General features: G+C 44.7%; 1 protein-coding gene across 4 annotated transcripts in view; it reads left to right on the top strand.

Annotated features, from left to right (window-relative positions):
* Positions 1-27088, top strand: part of ZNF217 (zinc finger protein 217) — a 38496-nt gene that overhangs the window by 4714 nt on the left and 6694 nt on the right. The window contains exons 3-4 of one of the 4 annotated variants that reach the window (XM_068524242.1): positions 7581-7660; positions 21882-23649. In XM_068524242.1, coding sequence (XP_068380343.1) covers positions 22257-23649 — 1393 coding nt within the window. In that variant the 5' untranslated portion in view covers positions 7581-7660; positions 21882-22256. Of the gene's footprint in view, positions 1-7580; positions 7661-10950; positions 11132-11407; positions 11471-21881; positions 23650-27088 lie in introns of those variants that run through there. The other 3 variants (XM_068524244.1, XM_068524243.1, XM_068524245.1) reach the window with 3 other exon arrangements.

Raw genomic sequence — 27088 nt, forward strand, 5'->3', positions numbered from 1 at the left:
CTGGGGCCGTAGTTTTGTATCCTAAGAGAGGGAGGTATGGCTTCTTTTGGTAAAATTGGAGATTTTTGCACGGGACAGTGGCAGGATGGTTATTTGTGGGGTTCGGGAAAAAGTATTCTGGGTTAGGAGGAAGACAGGTACAGGAGGACCGGTTAGGAGATTACTACACAGATCAGAATGAAACAAGAAACAAGGACTGTGGAAATAAGAAGGAAAAGGGTGCATTGAGAGATTTTGAGACGATAGCATCTGTAAGATTTGCTAGCTGCTGAGCTCTGACAGGCAGTGTGAAGGAAGGCATGGATGTTTGAGACCTAGTCTAGGATATTTTCATCTTACAAACCTATATTGCTTCCCAACTCTGTGAAAAGCACTCTGCTAATTGCTGTTGGGATATACTTTGCATGACCTTTCTCCCCTACCTTCAAAGGAGATTTGCAGACTGTTGGGGTAGACAGGCCGAGTACTCAGGGACACCAGGAACGCCAGGGAGTGACTGAGGTGGGAGGGGACTAGCCCCGGGGCAATGGAGTAAAATATGGCTGTTCCAGAATGGGGGGAGGGGAGGCACATTGGGCGAGGAGGTTTCAACTTTGCCCTGGAGCCACACACGGCTGACTGGTGAACATTCAGGAAATAGGGTGTCAAGCAATGTGCATCAGTGCTGATATTTATGTATGTGTGTATGTATGTATGTATGTATGTATGTATGTATGTATGTACCTGATTATTTTTTATTTTATTTTTAAAAAATATTTATTTATTTATTTATTTATTTTTGGCTGTGTTGGGTCTTCATTTCTGTGCGAGGGCTTTCTCTAGTTGCGGCGAGCGGGGGCCACTCTTCATCGTGGTGCGCGGGCCTCTCACTATCGCGGCCTCTCTTGTTGCGGAGCACCGGCTCAGTAGTTGTGGCTCACGGGCCCAGTTGCTCCGCGGCATGTGGGATCTTCCCAGACCAGGGCTCGAACCCGTGTCCCCTGCATTGGCAGGCAGACTCTCAACCACTGCGCCACCAGGAAGCCCTATTTATTTATTTTTAATTTATTTATTTTATTTATTTTTGGCTGCATTGGATCTTCGTTGCTGCGCGGGGGCTTTCTCTAGTGGCGGTGAGCAGGGTCTACTCTTTGTTGCGGTGCGCGGGCTTCTCAGTGCGGTGGCTTCTCCTGTTGCAGAGCACGGGCTCGAGGCGCACGGGCTTCAGTAGTTGTGGCACGCAGGCTCAGTAGTTGTGGCTCGTGGGCTCTAGAGCGCAGGCTCAGTAGTTGTGGCGCACGGGCTTAGTTGCTCCGCGGCATGTGGGATCTTCCCGGACCAGAGCTCGAACCCGTGTCCCCTGCATTGGCAGGCGGATTCTTAACCACTGCGCCACCAGCGAAGCCCCAGTGTTGATTTTTAGAGGTGAGGAAATATAGGTTGGTGACAGAGTTGAGGTTTGACGTTGGGTTCAAATGGCCCATTGGCCTTAGTCTGGAAGATAGGGAATCAAACTGTTAGCTGTGTGACCTCAGTCAGCCTACTTAACTCTTCTGAGCCTCAGTTTACTCTTTTTTAAGGAAAGGCAGTAATAACTCAAGGGGTCACGATTGATCAGATTACAGCTGGTGCCAGGCACGGCGATCTGTGACTGCTTTGATTCTGTGATCCTACCCTTGGCACAAGGAGAGGAAAATGGGGGCTTGAAGTAAGAGAACTGTAACTTCTTCATGTTTGCTGTGGCCTCTTTGTTTAACCAGGATGAGATCCTTCAGGAGATAATCTCAAGGAAGAAACACTTGAAGTTCAATAGTTCTTTCGGTTTTACTACTATTTTTTTTTCCCGTTGGCATCCCAGTGCTTTTGGAATAAAGTCCAAAGTCTTCACAGGGCCCACCAGATCCTGCCAGAAATTTTGTCTTTATTTTCAGAGACGTTGGGAGTCTGGGGCAGGGCCCTGATGTGATCACATTTGACTTTTGAAAAGATCAGTGCAGATTGTGAAGAGCTCAGTGTGACAGAGATGTGATCATCTGCATCTCTCCTGGATTGGCAGCTGCCAATCAGGGAGCATATTTATTTAATTAAATAGAACAGCTAAATATTGAGACACTTCCTGTGTGCCAGCAACTGTGACATGGAGGAAACTGGCCTTCCCTTCAAGGAGCCTGTGATTTATTCAGGTGGGCTAAGCATAATCCAGCAAATGTCACAAAGGAGGGGTGAGCAAACAGTGACTGAACAAAGAGAGGGTGGTGGCATTTGGCGTGGTCCTTGGGGGATGGGCAGGATGGCTACAGATTGACTTTTGCACATACATGGCACATGTATTTGGAGAGATTCAAAGTGACAGTGGGACAGGAAGCCATCACAGAGCAAGGAGATAGGTAAGCAGAGAATGGTTTATCAAATGTTTATCAGAAGGCAGTAGATGGAGATACTAAACATTTTATTCCCTGTTTTTTTTTTATTTCCCAGTGTATTCAACACAGTTTGGAATTTCATTTTAGTAGGCATATGAGTATGCTTTACTCTGCAAGCTCAGAATCCACTTTCCTCACAGCTGTATCCCTGGTATGTGGGAAAAATGCTGGGCCCATTACTAGGAGAAAGTAATGAGATAGTAGATGGCAGGCACCTGGCACACAGCATTCATCCTCATTTTGCATCCGGTATTTTAATGAGCAGCTACTATGTGCCAGGCATGGTTCAAGGTCCTGGGGATACACCATGAGGTGTTGGGGTGAGGCTTGGCCGGTGTCTGCACAGGAAAGGAGGCCATTGTGATGAAGGACAGTGAGGGAGGGGGGAAGGGGGGGAGAGGAGCTGAGGTGGAGACCTAGGCAGGGGACCCGGGTATGAAGAAGGTCGTGTATCTGTAGGTAAGGACAGAGGCCTTAGAGGCGGGTGCTGGATTTAGACGCCTGGCTCTGCTGCTTATTGCCAGCTACTTAATCTCTTTGTGCCCACGTTCTTTGTCTATAAAAATGGAAAAATATAGGCCCTGCCTCGCAGGGTCGTTAGGTGGATTAAATGAGTTACAAAATGAAAAGCACACATGAACTCAATCAACGTTAGAGCTTATCAGCTAAGCCTCTCGGCACGCTGGCCCTGTTTCTGGCATAGAAGTTTTTTGAACTGTCAGTGGTTTAGTCCACCCAACCCATCCCAAGGCAGAGAAATGCAGGAGGCTCTGCTGGGTGTGAGTTTGGACAAGTCCCCACTCTTGATGGAGTTAACAGTCTGATTCAGACCAAAAAATGAAAGAAAATAAAATTCCTAACCAACCAACTATATAAACCATTCACTACGCCAGTTATCTCATCCAAAAGGGAGAGAAAAGTGAGTTCAAAGACTCTGAATGCTCTTTTAGCAAAGTGCGGGACCTCTTGGGTTTCAGGTCTGATGTAAAGGTCATCAGGGGAGCTGAGTTCCAGGTGTACCCAAAGGTGAGTCCAGACACAAGCAGAGCCCCCTGCCGAGTTGACACTCAGCAGTCAAGACAAGAGTCATGGTAAAAACGACCCTTTGCTGTTAATACAGCACGGAGCTTCCCCGTGGTATGACAGGGGGCAACCCCACTATCCAATGAGGCAGGTCGAACAGAGGTTAGAAGCCTCATTTTACAGATGAGAAAACTGAGCCAAGACCCCAGTGACTGGCCTGAACACCCAAACTTCAGGTCCCTTTTGGCTGGATCTCACTGCGGCTGAGTTCTATGCATTAGTATTATTTCTATATTCATTTGTCTTGAACACATTTATTGATCGCTGCAATAGACAGACATCATACTAAGACTTGGAGATACAGCAGAGAACAAATCACAGTATCATGTATTTCTATGGAGTTTAGACTCTAGTGGGAGGAGGACAGGCAGAAATAATTACTATAATGTGTGATGAGTATAATTGCATTGGTTTGAGCTCGGGGGGTACCTGGCAGGGGTGCATGATCCAATGTCGGTGGCTGACCCAGCTCTCTACCCACTCTTTTCTTGGCTGACCCAGCTCTCTACCCACTCACTCTTTCTTCTCCATCTACATTCCCTTCCTGGAGAGTCTCATGCAATTCTATGATCTTATGTATTCATTAGTGGTGGAGGACTATGGGAGAAGGTCTGAGGTTGAAATCTAGAAATAATTTCTGGACGTCTAAATGGAGCTGGAGTAGACAGCTGGAAATATATTTTGGGGTTTGAGGGGAGAGGTCTGGGTGGGAAATATATAAATTTAGGAGCCTTATAGATGGTATTTTGAGCCACTGGACTGAATGAAATACTTAGGGAATGAGTAGGAAAAAGACCAGGCTCCAGCACTGGGCCCTGGGGCACTTCAGAGTCTGGAGGTCAGGGGAAAAGAACCAGCAGAGGGGACGGAGAAGGAGCAGCCAGTGAGGACTGGTGGAAATCAGGAAGGCGCGCGCAGTGTCCCAAATCAGGGGGAAAAGTGTTTCAAGGAAGAGGAAAGGGCTAACTGTATCGAGGGCTGCAGATATGGCAAATAAAATGAGAGCAGAGAATTGACCATCTTTGATATCCTACTGCTACCAGAGTCAAAAACCAGTCCTTGGGACTTCCCTGGCGGTCCAGTGGTTAAGACTCTGCGCTTCCACTGCAGGGGGCACGGATTCTATCCCTGGTCTGGGAACTGAGATACCACATGCCTTGTGATGCGGCCAAAAAAACAAACAAAAAAACCCAGTCCTTGCCTCTGTCTTTACAAGGTCCTGCCCTATTATTTCCTTGCTCCCCTGTCCTCACCCGCTGGGCCCGGATGCGCTGGCCTCCTTGCAGTGCTTTCCCCGGGTCAGCCTGTCTTCTGCCCTGTCTTCTGCCTTCTCACCTTGTGCTCCCTGCCTTAGTGTACTTTGCCACCCGACTTCCTGGAGGTCTCTGCTCCTCAGGGAGCCCCAGTCCAAAAAACAGCAGGCACCTTCCTCTCGCCACTGAGCCTGTGTGTTGTCTGCCTCCCTCTAGAAGGTAAGCTCCAAAAACGGAAAGAACTTCGTTTGCTTTGCTTACTGTAAGCTCTAGCTCCGGTGCCTAGAACAGTGCCAGGCCTGCAAAACTCTGGGCTTACAAGCTTTACACAGTGTGCCTCAATTTTCCCAAGAGTCTTATGAAAACAAATACTATTTATATAAATAATATAATTATATTATTATATAGTTCTTCCAGTTTTATTGAGATATGATTAACATATAGCATTGTATAAGTTTAAGGTATACAATGTAGTAATTTGGTATATGTATACATTTTGAAATGATGACCACAATACATTTAATTAACATGAATCATTTCACATAGTTACAAATATTTTTTTTCCTTGTGATGAGAACTTTTAAGATCTACTTTCTTCTACAAGAATATATTGCTATTATACAGCACAGGGAATATAGCCAACAATATAATACATTTTTTTTTAATTTAAAAATTAAAAAATTTTTTTTGGCCGCGCCACATGACATGGGATCTTACTTCCCTGACCAGGGATGGAACCCGTGCCCACTGCATTGGAAACACAGAGTCTTAACCACTGGACCACCAGGGAAGTCCTTATAATAACCTTAGAGTATAATCTACAAAAATTTTGAATCACTATGTCATATACCTGAAACTAATATTGTAATACTGTAAATCAACTATACTTTTTTTTGGGGGGCCACACCAAGAGGCTTGCAGGATCTTAGTGCCCTGACCAGGGATTGAACCCACCTTAGTGAAAGTGCTGAGTCCTAACCACTGGACCGCCAGGGAGTCCCTAAATCAACTATACTTCAATTAAAAAAAAAAAAAAAAAAATTTACCTCACCCTTCCCTGCCTCCTCCATCTTCTTCTTCATCACACCATTTTATGGATCAGGAATTGAAACCCATGGAGATTAAATACTATTCTAGGATTAATGCAGCTGTCAAGAGGTTGGAGCAGGAATGTTTGAGCCCAAGATTGGATTATTGGAGAGAAGACCTTCCAACACCTTGTCAGAGGGCCTCCCCCCAGAGAGCCCAGAGTTTAAACCTCTCAGGAGGAATAGAAGCTGATTTCCTGAAAGACTGGAGAGATAGAACTAGGCAAAGGGAAACACAGGGCTGGAGCCTCCGGGTCAGAGAGAAGGCCTTGTGGCTGGAGCTTAGAGCTCTACGCAGAGGGCTTGCCAAGACTTGAGGCTGGAGACTTAGGCAGGGGCCAGATCTACAGGGTTGGCAGGCAGGCTCTGGAGTTTGTTCTTTTTCCTGAGGCAATAGGAAGCCATTAAGCAGGGTGGTGACACGATCTGATTTACACTGTAAAAGATCTCTTGGGCTATGGGTGAAGAACATAACCAAGGCAAACCTAGAAAGGAAGAAGCTTGGAGACACCTTGGTCTATTTGGAGGAGTGAGAGATCATGGTGCTGTGGAGTAGCCTTGTGTTAGAGATTTGAGATATATTACGATAGAAATTATAGGCCCTGCTGATGGATGAAAGGTGTGTGTGTTTGTGTTTGTGTGTGTGTGTGTTTGTGTGTGTGAGAGAGACGGGGGTGGGGCTGGAGATGAACTATCATAGTTTGACTTCCAGGTTTTGGCTTACGTGGGTGGATGGAAGATGGTTCCATTTACTGAGATGATGATGAAAATTGCATTTCAATAGATGTTAGTTACTTTCCTCTTCCATCACCTCCCCCTCACCCCACAGCTCCCCATTTGGAATATTAGATGAGAACAAAAGCTTTAAAGAGGTGCTCCAAAAGTTACATCGTGACCCATGTAATTTATTTTTCTTCTAGTTTTATTGCGAAGTATTCAACATATGCCATTGCGTAAGGTTAGGGCGTACGGCATAATGATTGACTTTTCACAATCACAAAATGATGACCATGGTAAGTTTAGTGAGGATCCATCATCTCATATAGACACAAAATAAAAAACAAACAAACAACTTTTTCTCCTTGTGATGAGTACTCAGGATTTACTCTCTTAACTTTCATATATAAAATACAGCTGTGTTAATTATACTAATCATGTTGCATATTGCATCCCTAGTACTTTATATATATATTTTTTTAATTGAGGTATAGTTGATGTACAATGTTATATAAGTTTCAGGTGTACACATAGTGATTCACAAATTTTAAAGGTCCATTTACAGTTACTATAAAATACTGGCTCTATTCCCTGTGTTTACAGTATATCCTTGTAGCTTATTTATTTTATACATAGTAGTTTGCATCTCTTAATCCCCTCCCCCTATCTTGCCCCTCCCCCTCTTCCCTTTGCCTACTGGTAACCACTAGTTTGTTCTCTATATCTGAGTGTTTCTTTTTTGTTATATTCTCTAGTTTGTTTTATTTGTGACCCGTGTAATTTTTAAAGAAAGTTTACAGTGACATTTTGAGTGGAGTCAGCCTTGGAAAACCATCCAGGATATTGGAGAAGATGCACAGAAGTTGTGCTTGTAAAGTGGGGCAGGGTACTCACCAAACTTGCCAATGGGGCAGACACAGCCATGATTGGTTAGTCAAGCTGGGATTGCATCTAAACCTCTATTTATACTGAGCCTTATTCTTGGCCCCTCCCTTTTTTGGTTTGCTTATAAAAACCAGCAATCACATCTCTTCCAGTATTGTTCTGAGTCAGGTGGACCGGCCAACTCAGGGAGAGAAAGCCTCCTGGTTCCAGACCCTGCCTCCACTTCTGCAAGGTAATTTCTGCTATTTATTTTTATCATGTATTATTATGATGTTTTGTAGGGCGTTTAAAATTGTGAGATGACTTGAATGGGATGAAGAAACTTAATAGGAAAGAGAGAAGTTTGGTGTTCCCTGGAGTCGCTGGTGATCCCTACTTCATTTAGTGCATTCTGTCCTGTTAAAAGAGCTGCCCTTCTTCATTTCCTTCTCAAATGTCCCTTGTAGTTTGCAGAGCTGGCAGGTTTGCCTAACTTTTTCATTTTCTTTTCCTGCTAACTCCTCACTGCAGTTTTTCAGGTTTTCCTGCTCTGAACACTGAATTCTTTTAAGTCTGTGTTGGCTCCGTTTCAGCTCCAGGGATTTACATACAGTTTCCAAATCGTTTCTCTATAATAGTTCCACAGTAAAATAAATACTTGCGAAAATAAGAAGATCATAACGGCACCCTCCTCTGCTAATGAAGGCTAATTCTCAAAAGATGATTCCAATGAATGTTAAATATAGCAAATTAGAAGGGTTTTTTGTTGTTAGATCTGAGAATGCGGTGGCAGGCAGGAGCTGGAGAGAAAATCAGAAGTTAACTAAAGCCAGAGGGCTCCTATCACTGGGATTAGATCAGAGATAATGGTGCGATTTTATAAGCATACACTGGGAAATAGATCTTAAGGAGGGCTGGTCTGTTTGGATAATTGTGAAAAATGAGGTGTAGGTGATGTGCGTCGCATTAAAAAGAGGTGAAGTGGGGTCTTTCGCTCTTTCCCCGAATAACGTGTGCCGAGCATCAGCTCACATTTGAAGGGACATTTCTGGTTCCATTGTTTGTGTCGCCTGCGTCTCTGCAGCACCTGACTCCTTTAGAGATAGTCTAGCTGGGGGGGGGCGGGGGGGGGGAAAACAGGATTATGCGTGGGCGGAGCTAAGTATATGGAGACCAACGTTCGATTTTCGATTTTCATTTCATACGATAATAGTGAGTTCCTGGCTTTGCTACAAAAGCGAATGTTCCTGGCGTCCTCCTGTTGCTTTTGGAGTTTTCATTCTTAATTGTTTTAACTATACACGCTTTCCAAGTAAATCTTAAGTGTGGGTCTCCACCTTCTAAGGGGCCGAATGTGTCCCACAGACGCCCTTACAGCGCATTCAGATCACTCTATGTCCATTTAAAAACACAGTATGTGTTTGCAACCCAGCACTCAGCCATTGGCAGAATTTTTCAACGACTTCCCAGTTTTGTTGGCACGTCTCCAGGAATAAGGTTCTTTGTAATTCTTTGCTCAAACGTTAAGATCGCCTATAAAACGCTTAGCGGATAGATCAGTTAATAAAATTACTTTCAATTTGAAAATCTACAAGGTAATACGGTTTTTTTTTTGTTGTTCTATTTTTTATTTTTTGCCGGGCGGGGGGGGGGGAGGAGAGAGAAACAGTAACTAACAAACCATATGATGCTATTATGCTCACAAAGTGGTAGTTTTGTGAGGGCATAGGGAAAAGTACCATTTTTTGCTCAGAAAATAATTCAGTAGCAACAAGGTCTGAGAGCCAGGAGCCTCATTGTTCTTAGTGAAACGATTATTTGTCAAAACATTTGATTGTTTCCCTATTCCGACTGAAAAGTTAGGACTTTTCTTTTTGCTCAATTTTGACACTAGGATTTTTAACTATCAGTGCTATTGTGTTTACAGCTTTCAAGGTTTCAGAGTTCAAAGGTTATCTATTAACATGTAGAGTGAGGCTACACTTATGTGAAGACTCAATTTGGTTTCACTTGTTCATAGTTTCTTTGTTTTGTAGCAGTGCCCGAAGTCATTTGTTTTGGTAAGTTAAATGAAGTTTCTTGTTTAGGAAGAGTGTGTCTATGGACTGTATTTTGGTATGTGACTATAAGACTTTAAAAAATATTTTAAAGAAAGATATTCATCTTCCCTGAGAAAAGGAACTCTAGTACTGATCAATATCAGTGTACTTGACTGAGGAAAAAAAAAAAGTTCTGGCTTAAGAATCTACTTTTGGAACTGCTAATTAATTGTGAGTAAGTAATTGGTTCACTTCCTTTTTAAAAAAGGCTAACCAGACCATATGTGGGGTTAGTAGTTATATATAAAATGACAGCAAAACATCACACTTGGCAAATTCTTCCCCTTTGCTGAGAAACTGTCTCTCAAGTTCCATTTCCTACTTATTAAGGATTGCACTGCTCACCAGCGGAGCATTTATGTAGGGCTTTTTTTGTCCTGATTTATTAAATATATACTTTAAGGGCCTTTCTTGATATGTTTTAAGTTTTTCCATTTTGGATACACCGAAGGCCAATAAAAAAAAAAAGAAACACAACAAGACAAACTTGGCTATTTTGTGGTGACTTAACGTAGCACCCTTTACTTTTGCATTCGTTTGCATCTTGGGGCAGAGAACTTGGTGGATGTGATTGTTGCTTCTTTGGTTCCTCCTTGGGGCTTACTTAAAATGGGGGAATATCACTGACCTTCGGAATCATAACCTTTTCTTTTTTAGTGAGCAAATAAAAAGAATAGTTGGGAAACGCTTTCAATTAAGGGGAGGGGGAAGGCTAGTTCCCCCCCCCCCGCAGTTTTAAGCCTGGTTTCATCCACGTGGATTTCTATCAAAGCCAAGTGGATTCTTGGCATCTAGGCCAAGTTTAGAAACCTCAAGTTATAGCAGCGCAAGCTCAGCCCTTTCAGAAAAATAGTAACAAAAGTAGCTTTACGAAGATACTAATTTAAAAAATATTTTAATCATCTTATCTCATCGACCTTTCTCATGCTTGAAGAAAATCTGAAAAAATGTTGTTTGTGCACAGTTGCCTTCTAACCTACCCAAATGGGGGTAAAGGCTTTTCGTTTGTTGGTAATGCTGGATGACCCAGGAGTTCGGGCGACCAGCCCCTCCCCTAGCCTGGGCACACCTTGCATGGGAGGGGGAAGCGGCGAGGCAGAGGCCTGGAACTGCGCTTGCGCGCTGCCCTCGTGGCCCCCTCCCCGCGTACCTGTCACTGGAACCGCCGGGGCGCGCGCGGGCCACGTTAAGCCGGATGGCGGGAGGGGGGGGATGTGGGGGTGGTGAAAGGCGCGCGCGTGCGCGGGAGTGGCAGGGCGAGAACAGGGAGTGCGCGCGCTCGACCGTTCGCTCGCGTCCGGGAGGCGGGGGTCCGTGGCGGTGGGCGGGGCAGGGGCGCGCCTGCGCAGATCACGTGGATGCGGGGGCGTGGCCGAGGGCGTGGCCGGGCGGCCGGTGAAGGCAGGAGGCGGGGCGTCTCCGAGCGGCCGGGCTGAGGGAGGGCGCAACAGCTGCTCCCTGAGCACTTTCTGACCCAACAGTCCCCCTGCGCCTGACGCGCCGCGCCCCGGCGGCTCTAGGGACCCCCCGCGCCTGCACTGTCCTCGCGCGGACGAGTAGGGGGCGCCCGCGCCTTTGACCCCCGTGAGCACCCCCGCCCCGCTCACCTTAGCCCCGCGCCCGAGGTGAGCCCGGCCCCCAAATCCTCCGGGTGGGGGTGGGGGACGCTCCTTTTGGGGGGGGTCTTCAAGGCGCCAAGCCCCGAGGCGCCCTGGGGGATGGCCTCGCCTCTCGCGCAGTGGCCCCCAGTCTCTTCTGGGGGGCCGGTGCGGGCGCGGAATCCGGGAGGTGTCCGCACAAAAGGCCGAGAGAAACTCCTCGTCGCCTCCCCTCCCTCTTGCCTTCCCCGCCCCCTCCCCTCCTCGCCTGCTCCCTCCTCATTCAAACCTCGGCTCGCTCGTGTGGTGTCAGTTCAGTCCCGGCCGCCGCCGAGCGAGGAAATGGCCGAGGAGCCGGAGCCGCAGGTAAAGGGGGCGCGCCCCCCCGCCCGCGCGGGGCCCCAGGGGGCTCCTCGTCTCGCCCCTCTGGCGTCCCCCGAGCCCGCCCTCGAGTTTCCCGTGCTCGTTATCTCGCCCTCTCTCCGAACGGTTCCCCCGCCCCGCCGGCCTCCCCCCATTCCTACTCTCTATTCCGCTCCTCTAGGGCGCCCCCTCCCCTCCCGGCTTCTGAGCGATTCCAGTGGCGAGAAGGTGTCGGGCGAGCCCCCGGTATGCACAGACTGTGTTTGACCATTACACTCACTCTGGGAAACAGTCTAGATGGCTTGGGGGCGGAGGAGTGCCCTCTTCCCTGGGTCGGGAGCCAGGGGCCCGCCGGAGGGAGCTCGGGGGCTGCGTGGGGGGTTGCGTGGGGGGCTGTTCCTGAAAAGTTGGGTGGCTCCGTCGGGCAGGTCTCCCCGTTTGCCCACTCTGCCGTGGGGCGCGGGCGGAGGGGAGCGGGCCGGCGCGGGGTCCCCTGCTATGGCCCGAGAGGGGCCGGGGCAAGTTGGAAACAGCCAAAACAATGCGTCCTAACAGGCGTCCCCCGCAAACAATGGCCGGGACCGTCCGCACGGGCCGGGCGGAGGGCGCGTCTACAGGGGCCGAGGGAGGGGCTTGGCCTCGCCGCGGACCCGGCCACGCACCCCAGCCAGCCCCCCGGGCGCCCCCAAATCCGTCCCCGGGAGCCCCGGTCCTCTGCCCATCCCTGAGCAGGCGGTGCACCGGGCTGCGTTTCCTGGATGTGTGATAAGGTTTTTTTTTTTCTCCCCCCCTTTAATTTTAAAATATTTTTTTTAACTTTTTTTTTTTTAATAACTCTTAAATGCTTTAAGAATATCTTTATCACTAAATTCTAGTGGGAGACGCAAAGCCAGCTGGAAGCAGAACTAGGAACTCTAAAGGGCAGGAGGGATTGAAATGTTAGCCTAAAAGTGTTTTTTTTTTTTAAAAGGGAAGTTTCTACCAGGAGGCGCTGAGTGGCGAGACCGCTCAGTTTCAGATGTAGAGCCCTCTTCACTCTTGATTTGGCCCCAAAATGCGAGCCGCACGGGATGGGGAGGGAGAGGGGGAGGAGGGCGCTGCTGGGGGCCCCGGGAGGCTGGATTTGGGATGGCCCGGGCGGTCTTGCTCCGAGGGGGCCAGAACTGGCCTGCGGGGTGCGCAGGCCGCGGTACCTGCGCCCCGGGGATCGGAACAGAAGTTCAAGTCCCGGGTTGGAACCCACATTTTAGGATTCAGGGTAGGGCCACCGAGAACGGGAAGCCACATTCTTGGGCGGGTGGGTGGGGGTGGGGAGGGCGGGGGGGCAGTTTCCCCCCAGGGCTTAGTAAAGAGAGCAGGAGAGGGCCACCAGTGGCCACTTCTGGGACCCCAAGCAGCCTGTTATAACACTTGGAGCAGTGTAAACTTTCTTTTCTCTCATTTTGTTGCTTTTTCCAAGAAAAGGATAGTCACTTCAGAGTTTGAGGCTTTGCTGTGTTGTCCCCCTTTGAAATTCCTTGAGCCTCAATTTATCTTTCTGAATCAGCCTATAGGGCTTGGAGCGTTAAGCTTGAACATTCCTTAACGTGTATTAAAGACAAGGCGGGTACAGTGGTTCTTTGGCCGGTCTGGGGTCCTATGTTATTGACCGCCGTGCAAACTAGCAGGTTTCCTAGTTTTCTAGATCGTTTGGAATCATTAAGGTGTATGTTTTAAGAAGCCTAGGTCTGATTTAGTTCAGGTTGATTCAATTATGTCTTCATCGCTTTTGAGTTGGTTGAATGAGTTGACATGAGATTAAGCCCAACAAAAGAAAAGGCAGGGTAACAGCAGCTGCCAGCCAGGCCTGGCCACTAGGTAGGGGTCCTTAGGAGGCCTTTACCTTCTCTTTTGTATGTGTCAAGAAGTACATTTAAAATGTTTTCGACTGTACTTTTCCCCCCCCTGGAATGGATGGACTGTCTTGATTGATACCAAATAAGACTTAAAATAGTGAATTTTGTAATACTTTGAGAATGAGTAATAGATCTAGATTTTCTAAAAAGCCTTCAGCGCAGTAATGACAAGTGTAGAGCAATAACCTAATTGCTTTTTGTCTGAAAAATATAACAGTCAAGCCACTAGTTTGTGCTTGCTTAGTTAATGTGTGCTAAGAACTTTTAAGGTGTGTCCTTAATGGTAGATGACTTTTTCTGAGAAGTCCTGTTTATTTTAGATACTGTTTTGTTTAGTATTCTAAAGACTGTAGTAGTGTGTGTGCGTGCGTGTGAGTGCGTGCGTGCGTGTGTGTGTGTGTGTTTAATCCTGGTGTTTTAGTGGAAGTCGACCCCCCCCACCCCACATTGCTGCCATTTTAAATCAGTTATATAAGTCCTGAATTCCAGAGGCAGGGACTTACTTAAAAATTCAGTTGTCAATAGCTACAGGCCAAATTTATCATTTATTTGGCTTGTTTGGTAGAATAGGGTTAATAATCCGATTGTTTGGAATTTTAATTATTTGGCGAGACGAGGGAGGCTGCTCCTGTAGAATTGCACATTGATTTGTGCGCTGGAGGAGGGAGTAGGGGAAGATTATGATTTTTCTAGGTAAAGGACACAGACTTTTTTCTTTCGTGTCCAACTTCTTTCAGTCCTTCTATCTTCACAACACCGTCTAACACTGCCGTTTGACCTTTGCTGTGTGTTTTTGTTTTTAATAACTTGTGAGATCGAAGTTTAGTCGTTGTCTTGGGTTCATATTATTCCCTTTCACTTCTTAATCAAAAAAAGGAACTAATACACCACTTAGATAAAACTTGTAGAAAATGTTTTGCTCCTTTGTCCTGAAGAATCGATTTAGATAACAGCTGGATATTTTTTTTTTTTTTTTTCCAAGTAGGGGAGGAAGAGGGAGGGGTGAAGGTTTTGACTTTCCCAGTAAAGGTTTAAGGTGGAGGTTGGTCTGCCTTCTCTTAATAATCCTCCATTTTTGGCAGTGGAACTTCAGGGAGGAACAGCAGCCCCTGTTTTAATAAAAACCCCTTCCAGTGATCCTTTTCAAGAGGAAATCTGGAAATAAGACTCAGTCATCAAGTCACTTACAAACTGATGAAATAATTAAGGAATATAATGGCCTGGCAAGGACAGAGTCCCTCTGTCTCCTCATTTCAGATAAATGCTAATCACTTCTCTCTCTTTTAACAACATTTATGATGAAATGGCCTGTTTTTGCCACAGCAGGGTTGCTTTGCCAACCCAGAGCACTCTTAATTCTGATACGCTTGATTAGAGCCTCAGGGGTCCCAAAAGATGTGCTGTTTTCCCACTTTGTAAAATTACATTCTTTTCTCACAGTTGTCGCAAACATGATATTGGTTGATAAGAACTTTTGAGTAGTTTTCATGAGTCTTTACTGCTTACAGTCTACTAGTTTAAAAAAAAGATAGACTTTTATCTCTCAAGACTATAAATGGACCTTTTTTATGTTTTACATGAAGCTTTGTTTCCATTTGCTCAAAAAAAAAAAAAAGAAAAGTCAATTCAGATCATTCCAGCTCACAGATGCCACTATGGCCTGTAAGGGTTTTCTAGGTTGCTGGGTATGACTTGTTTTAAATGGTTCATTTCTAATTTCAGTTTAATTGTGTAATAGTGTGTTTAATAGATGAATTGGAAAGGTGAGGTCAAAGAACTGAACAATGGCTATGTATTTTCAAGCTTCAGAATTACACAGTAAGAATGAAACACATGAGACAGTTGGATAAACTGATGAGTATTCATTCCCGTAGAATAAAATAAATGTAAGGAGATTTTAAGTTAAATGACTTTATTTGGAATATACTGAGTAGTTTTCAAATTGTTGAGGTGTGCTGCAAAAAAAAAAAAAAAAAAAAACCTGGAAGGTATTTACAGAACAGCCACTGAAGTGGAATTAGAGGAATCCAATCATATTAAATATTCTAAATAGTGAAGAGTTTAGTTACAGCATGTAAATGAAAGTCGTGACAGTGGAAGAGTCTTGATTTGTATGCCTCATCTTCAGATCTTTGGGGGAGGGGTGCTGCCTAGTTTAAATGCACATGGAAGAAAGAATGAGTTACACAAAGACAGCAGGAAATTTCTTAAATCTGGGGGAGGGAAGCTTGATCATCATAGCTGAATGGCCTCATTTGGGGGCAGTATAAAACCTTCTGAAATGTTGGTGAAATGTTGACTTTCGGCAGTAAGGTGATCTGGATGATTTTTCTCCAACTGATACTATGGTTAGGCAAATTTGCAGTGGTATGTAGGGCAAAGGGTTGGGAATTGAGACCATGAGGGCAGATAGAAATCTGACTTTGAGGAAGTCGGAGGACAGGGACCATCCTTTCCTAAAATCGGCAGCTATTGATAAGTAAGCTCAATTCTTGTATAAATCTATCTTCCCAGTAAATAGAGGGGCAGCCCCTGTCAGCCAGGTGCCCACCACACGTTGCTCATTTACGCTTTGGGTTGGAATGCTCATTAGAACACTTTATATTTGAACATTTGTGGACGGACTCTTCTGAACATCCTCATAACTTCCTGCCCAGGGTAACAACATAACTGAGTTACTGGAAATTTGGGGCCAGTTTGGTAATTTTGTGATAAAGTTGAGAAATAAAATTACTAAACCCGAAAAGACAGCTGAATAAGTTGTATGAGAGAATTAGTTTAATTCTTTAGCCTTTGTCCTCGAGCTTTACCAGAGTTGCTCTTGGCCTGCAAGAGAGCAAATGGGAGAGCAACCCTGGAGTGAGCTGCTAGTTTTTTAATGGGTTTGTGTAATGTTTTGTGTGTTGGTGTTCATTAGTTTCTAGTGTGTCGGGGAACCTTCTGAATTTAAAATACAGTTCTATGGACTGGAAATGGAGAGTCCACATATGTTTTGTTCCTGAGTCAGTATTAGGAAGAACACTTTCCTACCTGTAACAAATCAGGATAACCTCAGAACAGTTCAGTTATACCAGAAGAAGTGTTTTTGTGTTTTTTAAATTAGTGGATAAGTTCTTTTCAGTTCAGTATATAAGTCTGCTGAGTAGTGATTGTATTAATTGAAGGGAGACTTTTTTTTTTTATTTTTTGAAAGCAAATAGGTGATTTGAAAGAGCCAGACATACAGCTTTAGCATTTACTCAACAGAGATGGGGAGGGGAATATTTAAATGTGGCTAAAGAAAGATCTCATGCCTTAAAAGGCATTGCCCTTGTTTATATATAATCTGAAGTTGGTTAAATTGGCTATAATTAAGAACACTCACCATTAGGCACTGTGGAAAAAGAGGTGTAGTTGCGTAGGGTAATGGGTAATATAATGGTTATAGTGATTTGTATATCTGTGTGTGTGTGTGTTATATACACACAGATATACAAATATATATACACACACGTGTGTGTGTGTGTGTGCAGTGTTTTCTTTGTAGATAGTTAAAGAATACAGGTAGTTTTTTTTTTAGTTCGTTGAAATCTCTCTGAAGTTAGTCCTGTCCAGAATCTTTGCAAAATACTTAAGGTAGTACTGGTTAAGTGGTAATAATAGAAACTCACTGATAGCAGTGCTTAATCTTGCTTAAGTAAAATTTAAAAAATTTCCCTTATAATTCTTTTTTTCACGTCAAGATGGAATTTTTAAAAGCCAGTTTACAGGCCACAGTATCTTAATATTGATAATACTGAAACTAAAACTTAATATGTGGTGCTTTAAGTTCATATTAAGATCGTTTATCAAGCTTAATTAATTTAGGAGGAATCAGGCAGAGTTCTTAATCATGACGCTGAAATATGCTAGTAGGAATATATTTTTATCCTACTTTGGTCTCTAATCGCATGTAGCACCAAGCACCTACACAGAATTTCAAGAAAATGAGCCTTTATCCCATCGGATCTTCCCAAGCTTTGCCTTTGAACAATCATTTGCTTTCAAATAGATTGTAATGTTGAATGTAAACTTTGAATATTTTAGTCTTTCTCTCTCGCTGAACTTTTAAACATCTTTCCGCAGTGATGTTAGGAAAGTTGGGCTGGCCGTCTGCTCAGTGGGTGTGACCTTGGTGATTTCCTTGCAATAGTGTTGAAGGATTTAAAGTTGTAGGTTTTGATTGCCACTGTAGATTACTGTGTAGAGCTCTCTTCACTTGTCAGATTAAGGAAAAAACAGTATGTGCAAAATAGAGAAGGAAAACCTATAGAAAAACCGGCAGTTTCCTAACCACATCTTGGAGATAATTTTGAAGTTTAAAGGATACAAATGAATTGGCCGGAGACTAGTAGTTTGTTTAGACTGAATGTTTTAGTGATCATTTATTTGGACGCTTAGGTAACTTGGGTGGTGGTAGGGGGAGTAGATTTGTAGGAATACTGCAAATTACTTGACTATAAATAGAATTTTTAAGTGTTTTTGACAGGTTTTGAGGACCTTGAATACCTTATTGCTCCATACTATGGTAATAAATATTCCATGCCAAGACATGTCAGATAACCTGTTCAGCCGAAGTAGGGATGTGGGGTCTCTAAAGGCGACAGTTTGAGTACAGCTGTATATTAAGAACAGTATTTCCAAGTTACATTGTCAGCAAGGTGGCATTCACCTCTAATTTACTGTGCTTAAGCACAAATTATGGTGCTTTTCATTAAGCGTTGTATACTGGGTAGTATCAATATTTGCTAATTTCAAGGTCGATAGGTATTGGCAGAATTCATAGGAAATTTACTCACAGATGAATATCTGCTTTAAAAAGAGATAAATGACCTAAAGAACACCAGACTTATATTCCAGGTGGTTGTAGCAGTATGGTTTCTATTCTTGTCAAAGCTTGTGTTGTGGTGAATTAAAAAAAAGTATCTACTTAAGTGATCACAATATAAATTAAACCCTAGTATTCGCTCAAAATATTAGGTTATACTGAATAACCTCTTGCCTTAGGTGCCTTAGGTGTGTCTGGCTGATGGTCAAGTGCTGTCATTAACCTGAGTAAAGGTTAAGAAAACTTGTTTTAGACGTTGAAAAACATTTTTGCTGAGTGCCTTTCAATAAGCTTCGCCTGTTCAGAATGCTCACTTTTCTGCAAACTAAAAGCAGTTAGACTGTAGGTGTTGGTTTATAACATCTTCCCTACCCCCTCCATCTCCAGTTCCTTGTCGAGACAAGACAATTCACTTTATCAGCAGTGCCACTGGCGTACTGTTGGCGTCCGTGTGCTCCATACGTGAAACGCCGAAAGTGCTGGGGAGCCTGTGTGTGCACACTTACCTCAGTTGGGATGGTGACCTGTTGCTGTGTTACCAGGAATTAGGTTACGATGTCTGGTTTCCTTAAGTTCTGTTATTATTAAAGTCTTTATTATTGCAGGCACTCTATAAAGATTTTTGATTTTTGTTGAGCAGACTGATTTTGTGTGTAGTTATTGATTTATAGTTTAAGGAAGTGTTTTGTCTGCATTTAGTTTTCTAAGTCGAGTTGAGGGTATTTGCTCAGAGAGATGTCCCTAGCAGGCCCTGCATTTTGGGTTTGGTAGGTCAATAAGGAGAGTGGTTATAAAGCCAAGTGATGCAGTTTTGCTTCTACTAGTTAACTTTATGGTATGATTATATATGATTCATTTTTTATTATACTCTTAACATTGCAGAAAATGGCAATTAGATGGCAGCCACAGATAGCCGTGTAGAAGTCTTGATGAACATTCAAGTTAATTTTAATATGAAGTCAGTTACGGTTGGTGACTGTGGCCAAAAATACACGTACTCATTCTCTACCTGTACTGATTTATGTGTTTCTTGAGAGCCTCACCCTGTGCCAGGGACTCTTTCTAGGCACTGGGGGGCAGCAGTGAGCCGGGCCAACAGGGTCTCTGCCCCTGGGATCTTACTTTAAAGGAATGGCCCATAGTTTTCGTATCTTTTGGGAGAATAGTAAGGATTGCTTGTGACCCTAGTGCTGGGGACAGCTGGGCACAGTTAATGACCATCAGAATCTGTCCCAGAAGCTTCCCTGGAGGAAGAAGTCCTTGGGTTTTGCCTGGGAGGGTCTTCTTCCCCATCTGACTGCACCTGAAGATTCCCTGGCCTGGGACATCCTTCCCTCCCTCCTATTCACCCTCTTGGGCAAAACTGAAGCTCTTCTTTCTCCTAAGGTTTTTCCCACTACCCTCCTTTACCAGTCCTTTAGGTCTTGTGTTGGAAGCTGATGATGACTTACTTAACCCAGATATTTAACATTTCAGAGATAGAGTTGAAACTGAACTGTCTTTCTAAGACAGGAATTTCCAGTATATGCTGTTACCCCACGTGGGAAATAATAGGGATGTACACACATCATGTTTAATCCAGATACTGAGTTTAGGATTGGTGTCTTTTGGGGAAAGATTATTTATAGAAAAGTGGAGTTCCCCCAAACTTAAAAATGTCACAGACTAATCAAATTTCTTAAAAAAAAAAAAAAAAAAAATAATGTTGAGGTCTGACCTGGGGGACTTTGATTTTGCCAAATTAGGACATTAAAAAAAAAAAAAAAAAGCCTGCTATTGCCACTCTTTCGTTTTATGAAAAGGGTATTTTGGCACCAAAAAGTAGAAAGGACCTCAAATAAAGGACAATCTTTATTCAAATTGGAATTAATTCACATAGCTTTTGTGCTCATTGAGCAGTTTTTCTATTTCTCATTCAGCTGTTGGCCAGTGAAAACAGTGTTGTCGGGTTTGAGAACTGCTTTTCTAGAGTGTGTGCTGTTACTTTCTTCAGTTAAAATATTACCTGGGACACTAGCACTCAGTAAATATTTGTTGAATGAGTAAATGACTACACAGAAACCTGAATTATCAATCACAGATCCAAATATCATTTAACATCTTGATTAGCATAATCATTAAATATTCTTTTGAGTATGTCTATCCATAAATGTAGATCTAACCCCAGGACCACAGAGTTTTGGAACCCGGCAAGTGGTCCTGTAATTTAACCACCCTCATTAAGTAGACAGAGAAAGGTGAGGTACGTGGTGGTGCCAGCTTCAAGGTTGTGACTTGGCCGGGACTGTTCTGTCCTGCCCAGCAGCCGGTAGGCAGCCCGTGTGTTCATCCTTCCCTGTGATTGCAGTAAAAGACTAAGAAATGAAGAGAAAACACTTGAGTCCATTCTTTCTGTACCCTAAACTTTGATCTGCAGTCTTATTTAGAAAAGCTTCATGTTAAAGATGTAGTTTACTCAAAACTAAAGATAACAGGGAGTATGAGAATTTTCTTTCTCTGAGCGTAAAGAAGTGGAAGAAATGTTTCCTCCTCTTCTGAGCCTACAGGCCCTTGCTCTTTGAGGAAGTGGAGAGAAGGAAAGTTGTGTGCTTTTTTTAATATAACGTTGACTGTGGTGGGAATAGTTTGCATGTCTTTTTGTTTTCTTGGGTAGAATTAACTGACTTCAGTTAAGGGGGGTTGGGACTATTTAAAAACAATTCCTGTGCTTGCCTTAAAGGTGGAGGGCGTTGGCTTTAGAGGTTAATTCTTCTCCAAGAGTGAAAATTAGCTTCTAAATCGGACCCTGTAGAGTTAAATCAACTCATGCATTTTTTTACCTGGCCAGTGCATATGTGAAAGGTGGATTAGAAATGAGAGGATCTATTTTCTGTTGAAACACTAAGCCATGTTGAGCCAGCTATGTTGAGGATTTTATTTTAAATGTGTACATTCACAGAGTAGCTTTGTGTATGTATTTCCTTATTTGTTGTTTGGACAAGGAAGCCCTACCCTGCCTGACGCTGTTAAAAGCAAACTGGGATTTGGGCAGTGGAATGAGGGCCAGAATATCCAGTGAACCAAAATACATCAATATCAAGGTTCTGCTTGGCCAGGAGGAGCAACGGTTCTGAAGTGTGTTTCTTGAATGGGGATTTTAGGAAAGGTTCCCATTTTCTTGTGCTTATGTTGTTGACTTAGGTATGGCTAATCTTTGAGTGTGCTTTTAGGCATTTGTGTTTCTTGTATGTTTTGTCTGTAAGACAGTTTGAAGCTCTGGCTTTTGAAATTTTACCTAAAGTGCTTTTATTGTTATTTTTTACAGTTCTTATAGTCTCTATATTTATACAGGTTGTTTGTAAGGATACATTTTAGTGGCAGTTAAAACATAGTCAGCTGAAATGGACAATTTCTGTCCTGAAACTTTACATTTTAGATTTAAATCATTAAAGTACCAGGTTTTGAGTTTAACTGCATGAATTTCTGGCAGTTTGATAAGGGTACTGATTGGATAATATGCTAATGATTTAATTAACGAGCGCGTTTGTTTAACAGGATGCGCTGTATTAGTTAAAAGCGAAGCAGCTGAATTAGGTACATTCTGTGCTTCGTGGGAAGGACCACTGTGAGTCATCGGCCAGCCTTCTCTTTTCTCTGACTGGAGCTAGCCGTTTCTATTTTTTTTTTCCTTTAGGTTTTGGAAATCCCTTGTCTCCAGGTTGCTGGAATTGACTTCTTGCTCAACTGAATCACTCACTTGATGAAGACAAAGAGAACTCATGCCTTGTGCTGACTCGTCTCTGAATCCGAGCACTGGGGAGTCTGTCTGCCTGGTTTGTGGAAAGATCCAGTGATTGTTTTTATCACTGAGCTTCCTGAGACTTCTGAAGATAAGAAGTCAGAGGAATATACACTTTCTTTTGAATTTTTATAACATACTTGCTCTAGTTTTGAGGCCTCGGGCTGCTGGGCGTGTGAGTGACAAGTCTTTACAAGTGGCCTTATTCCAACTCCAGAGATTCCTCACCCAGATTCTAATTTTATATACAATCCTCAAGAGACAGGAAACATGCCAACTCAATCCCTCTTGATGTATATGGATGGACCAGAAGTTATTGGCAATTCTCTTGGCACCCAAATGGAGATTGATGATGCCATGACAATAAAAGGGACCGCCGCTGTTCCTTTCAGAGCCACGCAGGAGAAAAACATAATCCAGATAGAAGGGTATATGCCCTTGGACTGCATGTTTTGCAGTCAGACCTTCACACGTTCGGAAGACCTCAACAAACACGTCTTAATGCAACATCGGCCTATCCTCTGTGAGCCCGCCGTTCTGCGTGTTGAAGCAGAGTATCTGAGTCCCCTTGATAAAGTTCAGGTGAGAACAGAACCTCCAAAGGATAAGAATTGCAAGGAAAACGAAGAACTTAGCTGTGAGGTGTGTGGGCAGACGTTTCGAGTCGCCTTCGACGTTGAGATCCACATGAAGAAACACAAGGACTCTTTCACTTACGGGTGTAATGTGTGTGGCAGAAGATTCAAGGAGCCCTGGTTTCTGAAGAATCACATGCGAACGCACACTGGCAAGTCGGGGGCCAAGAGCAGACCGCAGCCAGGCCTGGAGAGCCCGGCTACCATCAACGAGGTGGTGCAGGAGCACGTGGCCGAGAGCGTCTCATCTCCTTACAAGATCTGCATGGTTTGTGGCTTTCTGTTTCCAAATAAAGAAAGTCTCATTGATCACAGGAAGATGCACACCAAAGACACTGCTTCCGGTACCCGCAGCTCACAGACAGACACGCAGCAGGAGGGAATGCCATCTCCGGGGGAAGAGTTGCTGCAGTTCTTAAACCTAAGACCCAGATCTCACCCTGAGATCGCGAAGAAGCCGGCCAAATGGATACCTCAGCTGGACCCGTTCACCACCTACCAAGCCTGGCAGCTGGCCACCAAAGGGAAGGTCGCCGTGTGCCGAGAGGTGAAGGAGCAGCCGGGCCAGGAGGGGAGCACTGACAACGACGAGTCCTGTTCAGACAAAGAAGAGCTGGGGGAAATTTGGAACACGAATAAAAGCCATCCCGAAGGTTCTGGGAAGTCCAAGACAAGTAAAAGCGGCTGTCCAGGTCTCTCACAAGATAAGGAGAAGCCCAGACACCCCACCGGTGAAGTGCCTTCTGTGGACGCGGACCCCAAGTTAGCCAGTAACAAAGAGAAGCCGACGCATTGCTCTGAGTGTGGCAAAGCCTTCAGAACCTACCACCAGCTGGTCCTGCACTCCCGGGTGCACAAGAAGGACCGCAGGGCCGATGCCGAGTCGCCGTCCATGTCAGTGGACGGCAGGCAGCCGAGGACCTGTTCTCCGGACCTGCCCCCCACCCTGGAGGAGAACGGAGCCATCGATCGAGAAGGTGGCTCTGAAGACGGGTCCGAGGATGGGCTTCCAGAAGGGCTCCACCTGGGTAAGCTGCTGGGTGGTGCACTGTTCCTCCTCTGCTCGGTGCCAGAGGACACTGGCCGGTTATCGGGGTGGGGAGGTGGGTTTGAGTCCTGGCTGTGTCTGGTGTCATCCCCCTGTTGTAAGTCCCTTAGCCTCTCGGGGCCTTCACTTTCTCATTTCTGTAACGATAGGGTGGAGTTAAAAGGCTCATCGAGGTTTCTTCCTGTTCTAAAAGTGATGTGATTTCATACTTTGCTAACAAGAGACACACATTATTTTATTTTATTTTTTTAAACCAATCTTTACTTTTTAATTAATTAATTAATTTTTGGCTGCGTTGGGTCTTCGTTGCTGCGCACGGGCTTTCTCTAGTTGCGGCGAGCGGGGGCTACTCTTGGTTGCAGTGCGTGGGGTTCTCATTGTGGTGGCTTCTCTTGTTGCCGAGCACGGGCTCTAGGCGCGCGGGCTTCAGTAGTTGTGGCTCGCGGGCTCTAGAGCGCAGGCTCAGTAGTTGTGGTGCACGGGGCTTAGCTGCTCCGCGGCATGTGGGATCTTCCCGGACCAGGGCTCGAACCCGTGTCCCCTGCACTGGCAGGCGGGTTCTTAACCACTGCGCCACCAGGGAAGTCCCAGGACACACATGGTTTCACCTCGTGCATCGGCGCTGCTTGGCTGGGGCGATTTTGCCCCCAGTGGACATCTGGCAGTGTCTGGAGACAGTCTTGGTCATCACCACTGTGTTGGCTGTGTGTGTGCCGCTGGCACCCGGTGAGTGGAGGCCTGGGATGCGCTACACGTCCTCCCAGGCACAGGGCAGGCCCCCCGTGCCAGTAGTGTCAGGGTTGAGAGATGCTGGCCTTCCCTTACAGTTTCCCAGCATTTCTGATCTTAATCTATAAAAACAAGTTATCCTTATATGCAGTGCACTTCCCTTTCTATCAAGGGCCAGCTTTCACACGTTTATTCCAAACGGATATCTGTGGGCACAGATCAGTACTGGGAATGGTTGTCAACCAGAGAAAGAGTATTAGGCCATTTGGTGCTGCCTGGTCCCCTGTCCTTCGTGTCTGGGGGCAAGTATTCATTCACAGTCAGCTCAGTCACTGAAATAATTTGTAAAGGAAAGAGAATGTGAACACACCAAAGATGATTTAAAGATCTCACTTTTGCTCAGTCAAAATTTTAATGTACTGATGGCGTTTATGGGAAACGGAAGCCATCGCTGAGGGCCTGTTGACCTATCTCTTGAGTCCTGGTGGGCATCATCTAGGGCTCTTGAGTCCTGGTGGGCATCACCTAGGGCAGAGGATTCCACCTGTGGTTCAGGTCGTGCCCATCTTCACGTAAACCATAGCTTCTCTATCCATTTAATAGTATTTTCTTTGAATAGAGGATTTTGCTGCTGGAGAACAGTGAATAAACCCCTGCATAATCAACACGGGAATGATGAGAACATGAATTAGTCTTAGAGAAACAGTATCGTTTACAGACTGGTCTTGGGTTTAAACATATGCTGGCCTCTTGCATTGTAACTTGACTGTGTTGATGTCTCTAGGAACCCCATGTGTGAGATCCAGGGTGAATGTGACCAGATAATACATCTTCTCTGAAGCCGGTGCCCAGTTCTTTTTCTGATCACAGGATGGGTGTGAGAGCAGCAGTTTTCATATCAAATATTTAGCATGTTTAGAGTTTCCTGGGAGACAGGAAACCTAGCACTTAGCATGCTTACAATCTTCATTTTTCAGAAATCTAGAAAACGCATTATGGTGTCTTAATGACATCATAAACATGACTTTAAACCAGCCCTCCAGTCTTGGCTAAGTGATTCCTCTTAGTGGCAGTGCAGTTCGTGGGCCTGCAGTAATGGGGAGGTGATTAGGCCTGTGAGATAGATGCCCCGGTGCCCTGAAAGACATGAGCTAGCCGGTCACATTCTGCCAGTAGGTGGTGTGGGCAGAACTGGGTGGAAAACTTGGGCCCAGTCGGCAGGCAGATAGAATAGCCCATGATAGCTGGGAGCGCCAAGACTTGCATTGAGTCTGGTTCTACCACTGCCTTGTTCTGTGACCCATTTCGTGTTGCTTAACCTTTCTTTGCCCTGATTTCCCTGTTTACAGAATTGGTTCATTGACCCTTGTCTTCCACCTCCCAAGGATGATTTCAACTGCCTGTTTATAAAAAGTCCTTTAAAGGGCAGCACAGCAAAATCACAGGTGGTGCTAAAGGAGCAGGAACCAGGTAGATGTGGAGGTTTCATGCCCTTTGTGTTAGAATAAAGGCGTTTCATAACGTTTTGGATATGATGCAACATACCGTAAATCCTGACACATAGCTGGAAGTAGGAAATTGCAGTGAGGTGCAAGCCCAGCTACAAAGTTGGGTGTGATTGTCAGAAAGAGAGCTGGGCATTCTACGTTAGGGAATGGACTTTCATGAATTAATATTATGATGTGGTCTTCTAGTCTAGATTTATTTTATTGTTATTTACTATCAGCCTGGCTTTCTTTAGATTTACTTTTAAGATCAGAAAGCAGAGTAAATAATTTATCTTTATTGTTTTTCAACTTTAAGCTATAAATAGCTTTAATAATAGTTGTTCATGTAAATTATTTTTAAAAGTCTTCATGACACCTTTTTAGATCAAGGGTTGTCTCTGCTGTCTTAGAGTGTCTGGAGGTTTAGAGGTGGCTACATTGTGTTCAGGGAAGTTTAGGGGTGACAGAGATTTTATAGTCAGTCCTGTCTTTTTTTTTTGGCAGTGCCTCGTTCCCCGACTAGGGATTGAACCTGGGCCCTCGGCAGTGAAAATGTGGAGTCCTAACCACTGGACTGCCAGGGAATTCCCTATATAGTCCTGTCTTTATTGTACCTGGAGGCTCACCGTGGTTTACTAATAAGTTGCTTTTTAAAATCAGTGAAATCTATAATCTAGACTGCGGAATGTGGAAGGAGCCAGGAAGAGGCCATTTAGTAGGGAATTACAGTTTTTCAAGGCAAAAGGACAAGTTATGCTAAATTTAAAGAGATGACCCGACTTCTGTTGTAGTCATACTGTGATGTATGTAATATGACATAATTTAATAATATAAGAGGAGGTTTATCTAGAACTTAACGCCCATATTTGGCGAGCCGGTACTTTAACTGCAGCACGACTGTCTGGGAGGGCTGCTGTGTCCTCCTCTCATTAGCGGCCCCACCAGGACCTTCATTTACTCCCGTGTCCTGATCAGGCCTCAGAGAGTGAAGTTTAAAGTTCAACCCCGTGGCATCTGGGGACAGATTTTGAGTTGTCAGGTACATTTTGCCCGTGGTGAGTGCTTGTGGATAATACAACCTGCTTTCCAAAAACGTTGCTAAATTTTGACAAACTTTCCTAGGTGTTTGCCCAGGGCCAAGCTTTTTAATTTTCTGTAAAGATTAAGTTGTGCTCACTGCCCTCTAGTGGTAACTTGCTTAAG

The sequence above is a fragment of the Eschrichtius robustus genome, chromosome 16 (assembly GCF_028021215.1).
Source record: "Eschrichtius robustus isolate mEscRob2 chromosome 16, mEscRob2.pri, whole genome shotgun sequence".
NCBI lineage: Eukaryota > Metazoa > Chordata > Mammalia > Artiodactyla > Eschrichtiidae > Eschrichtius > Eschrichtius robustus.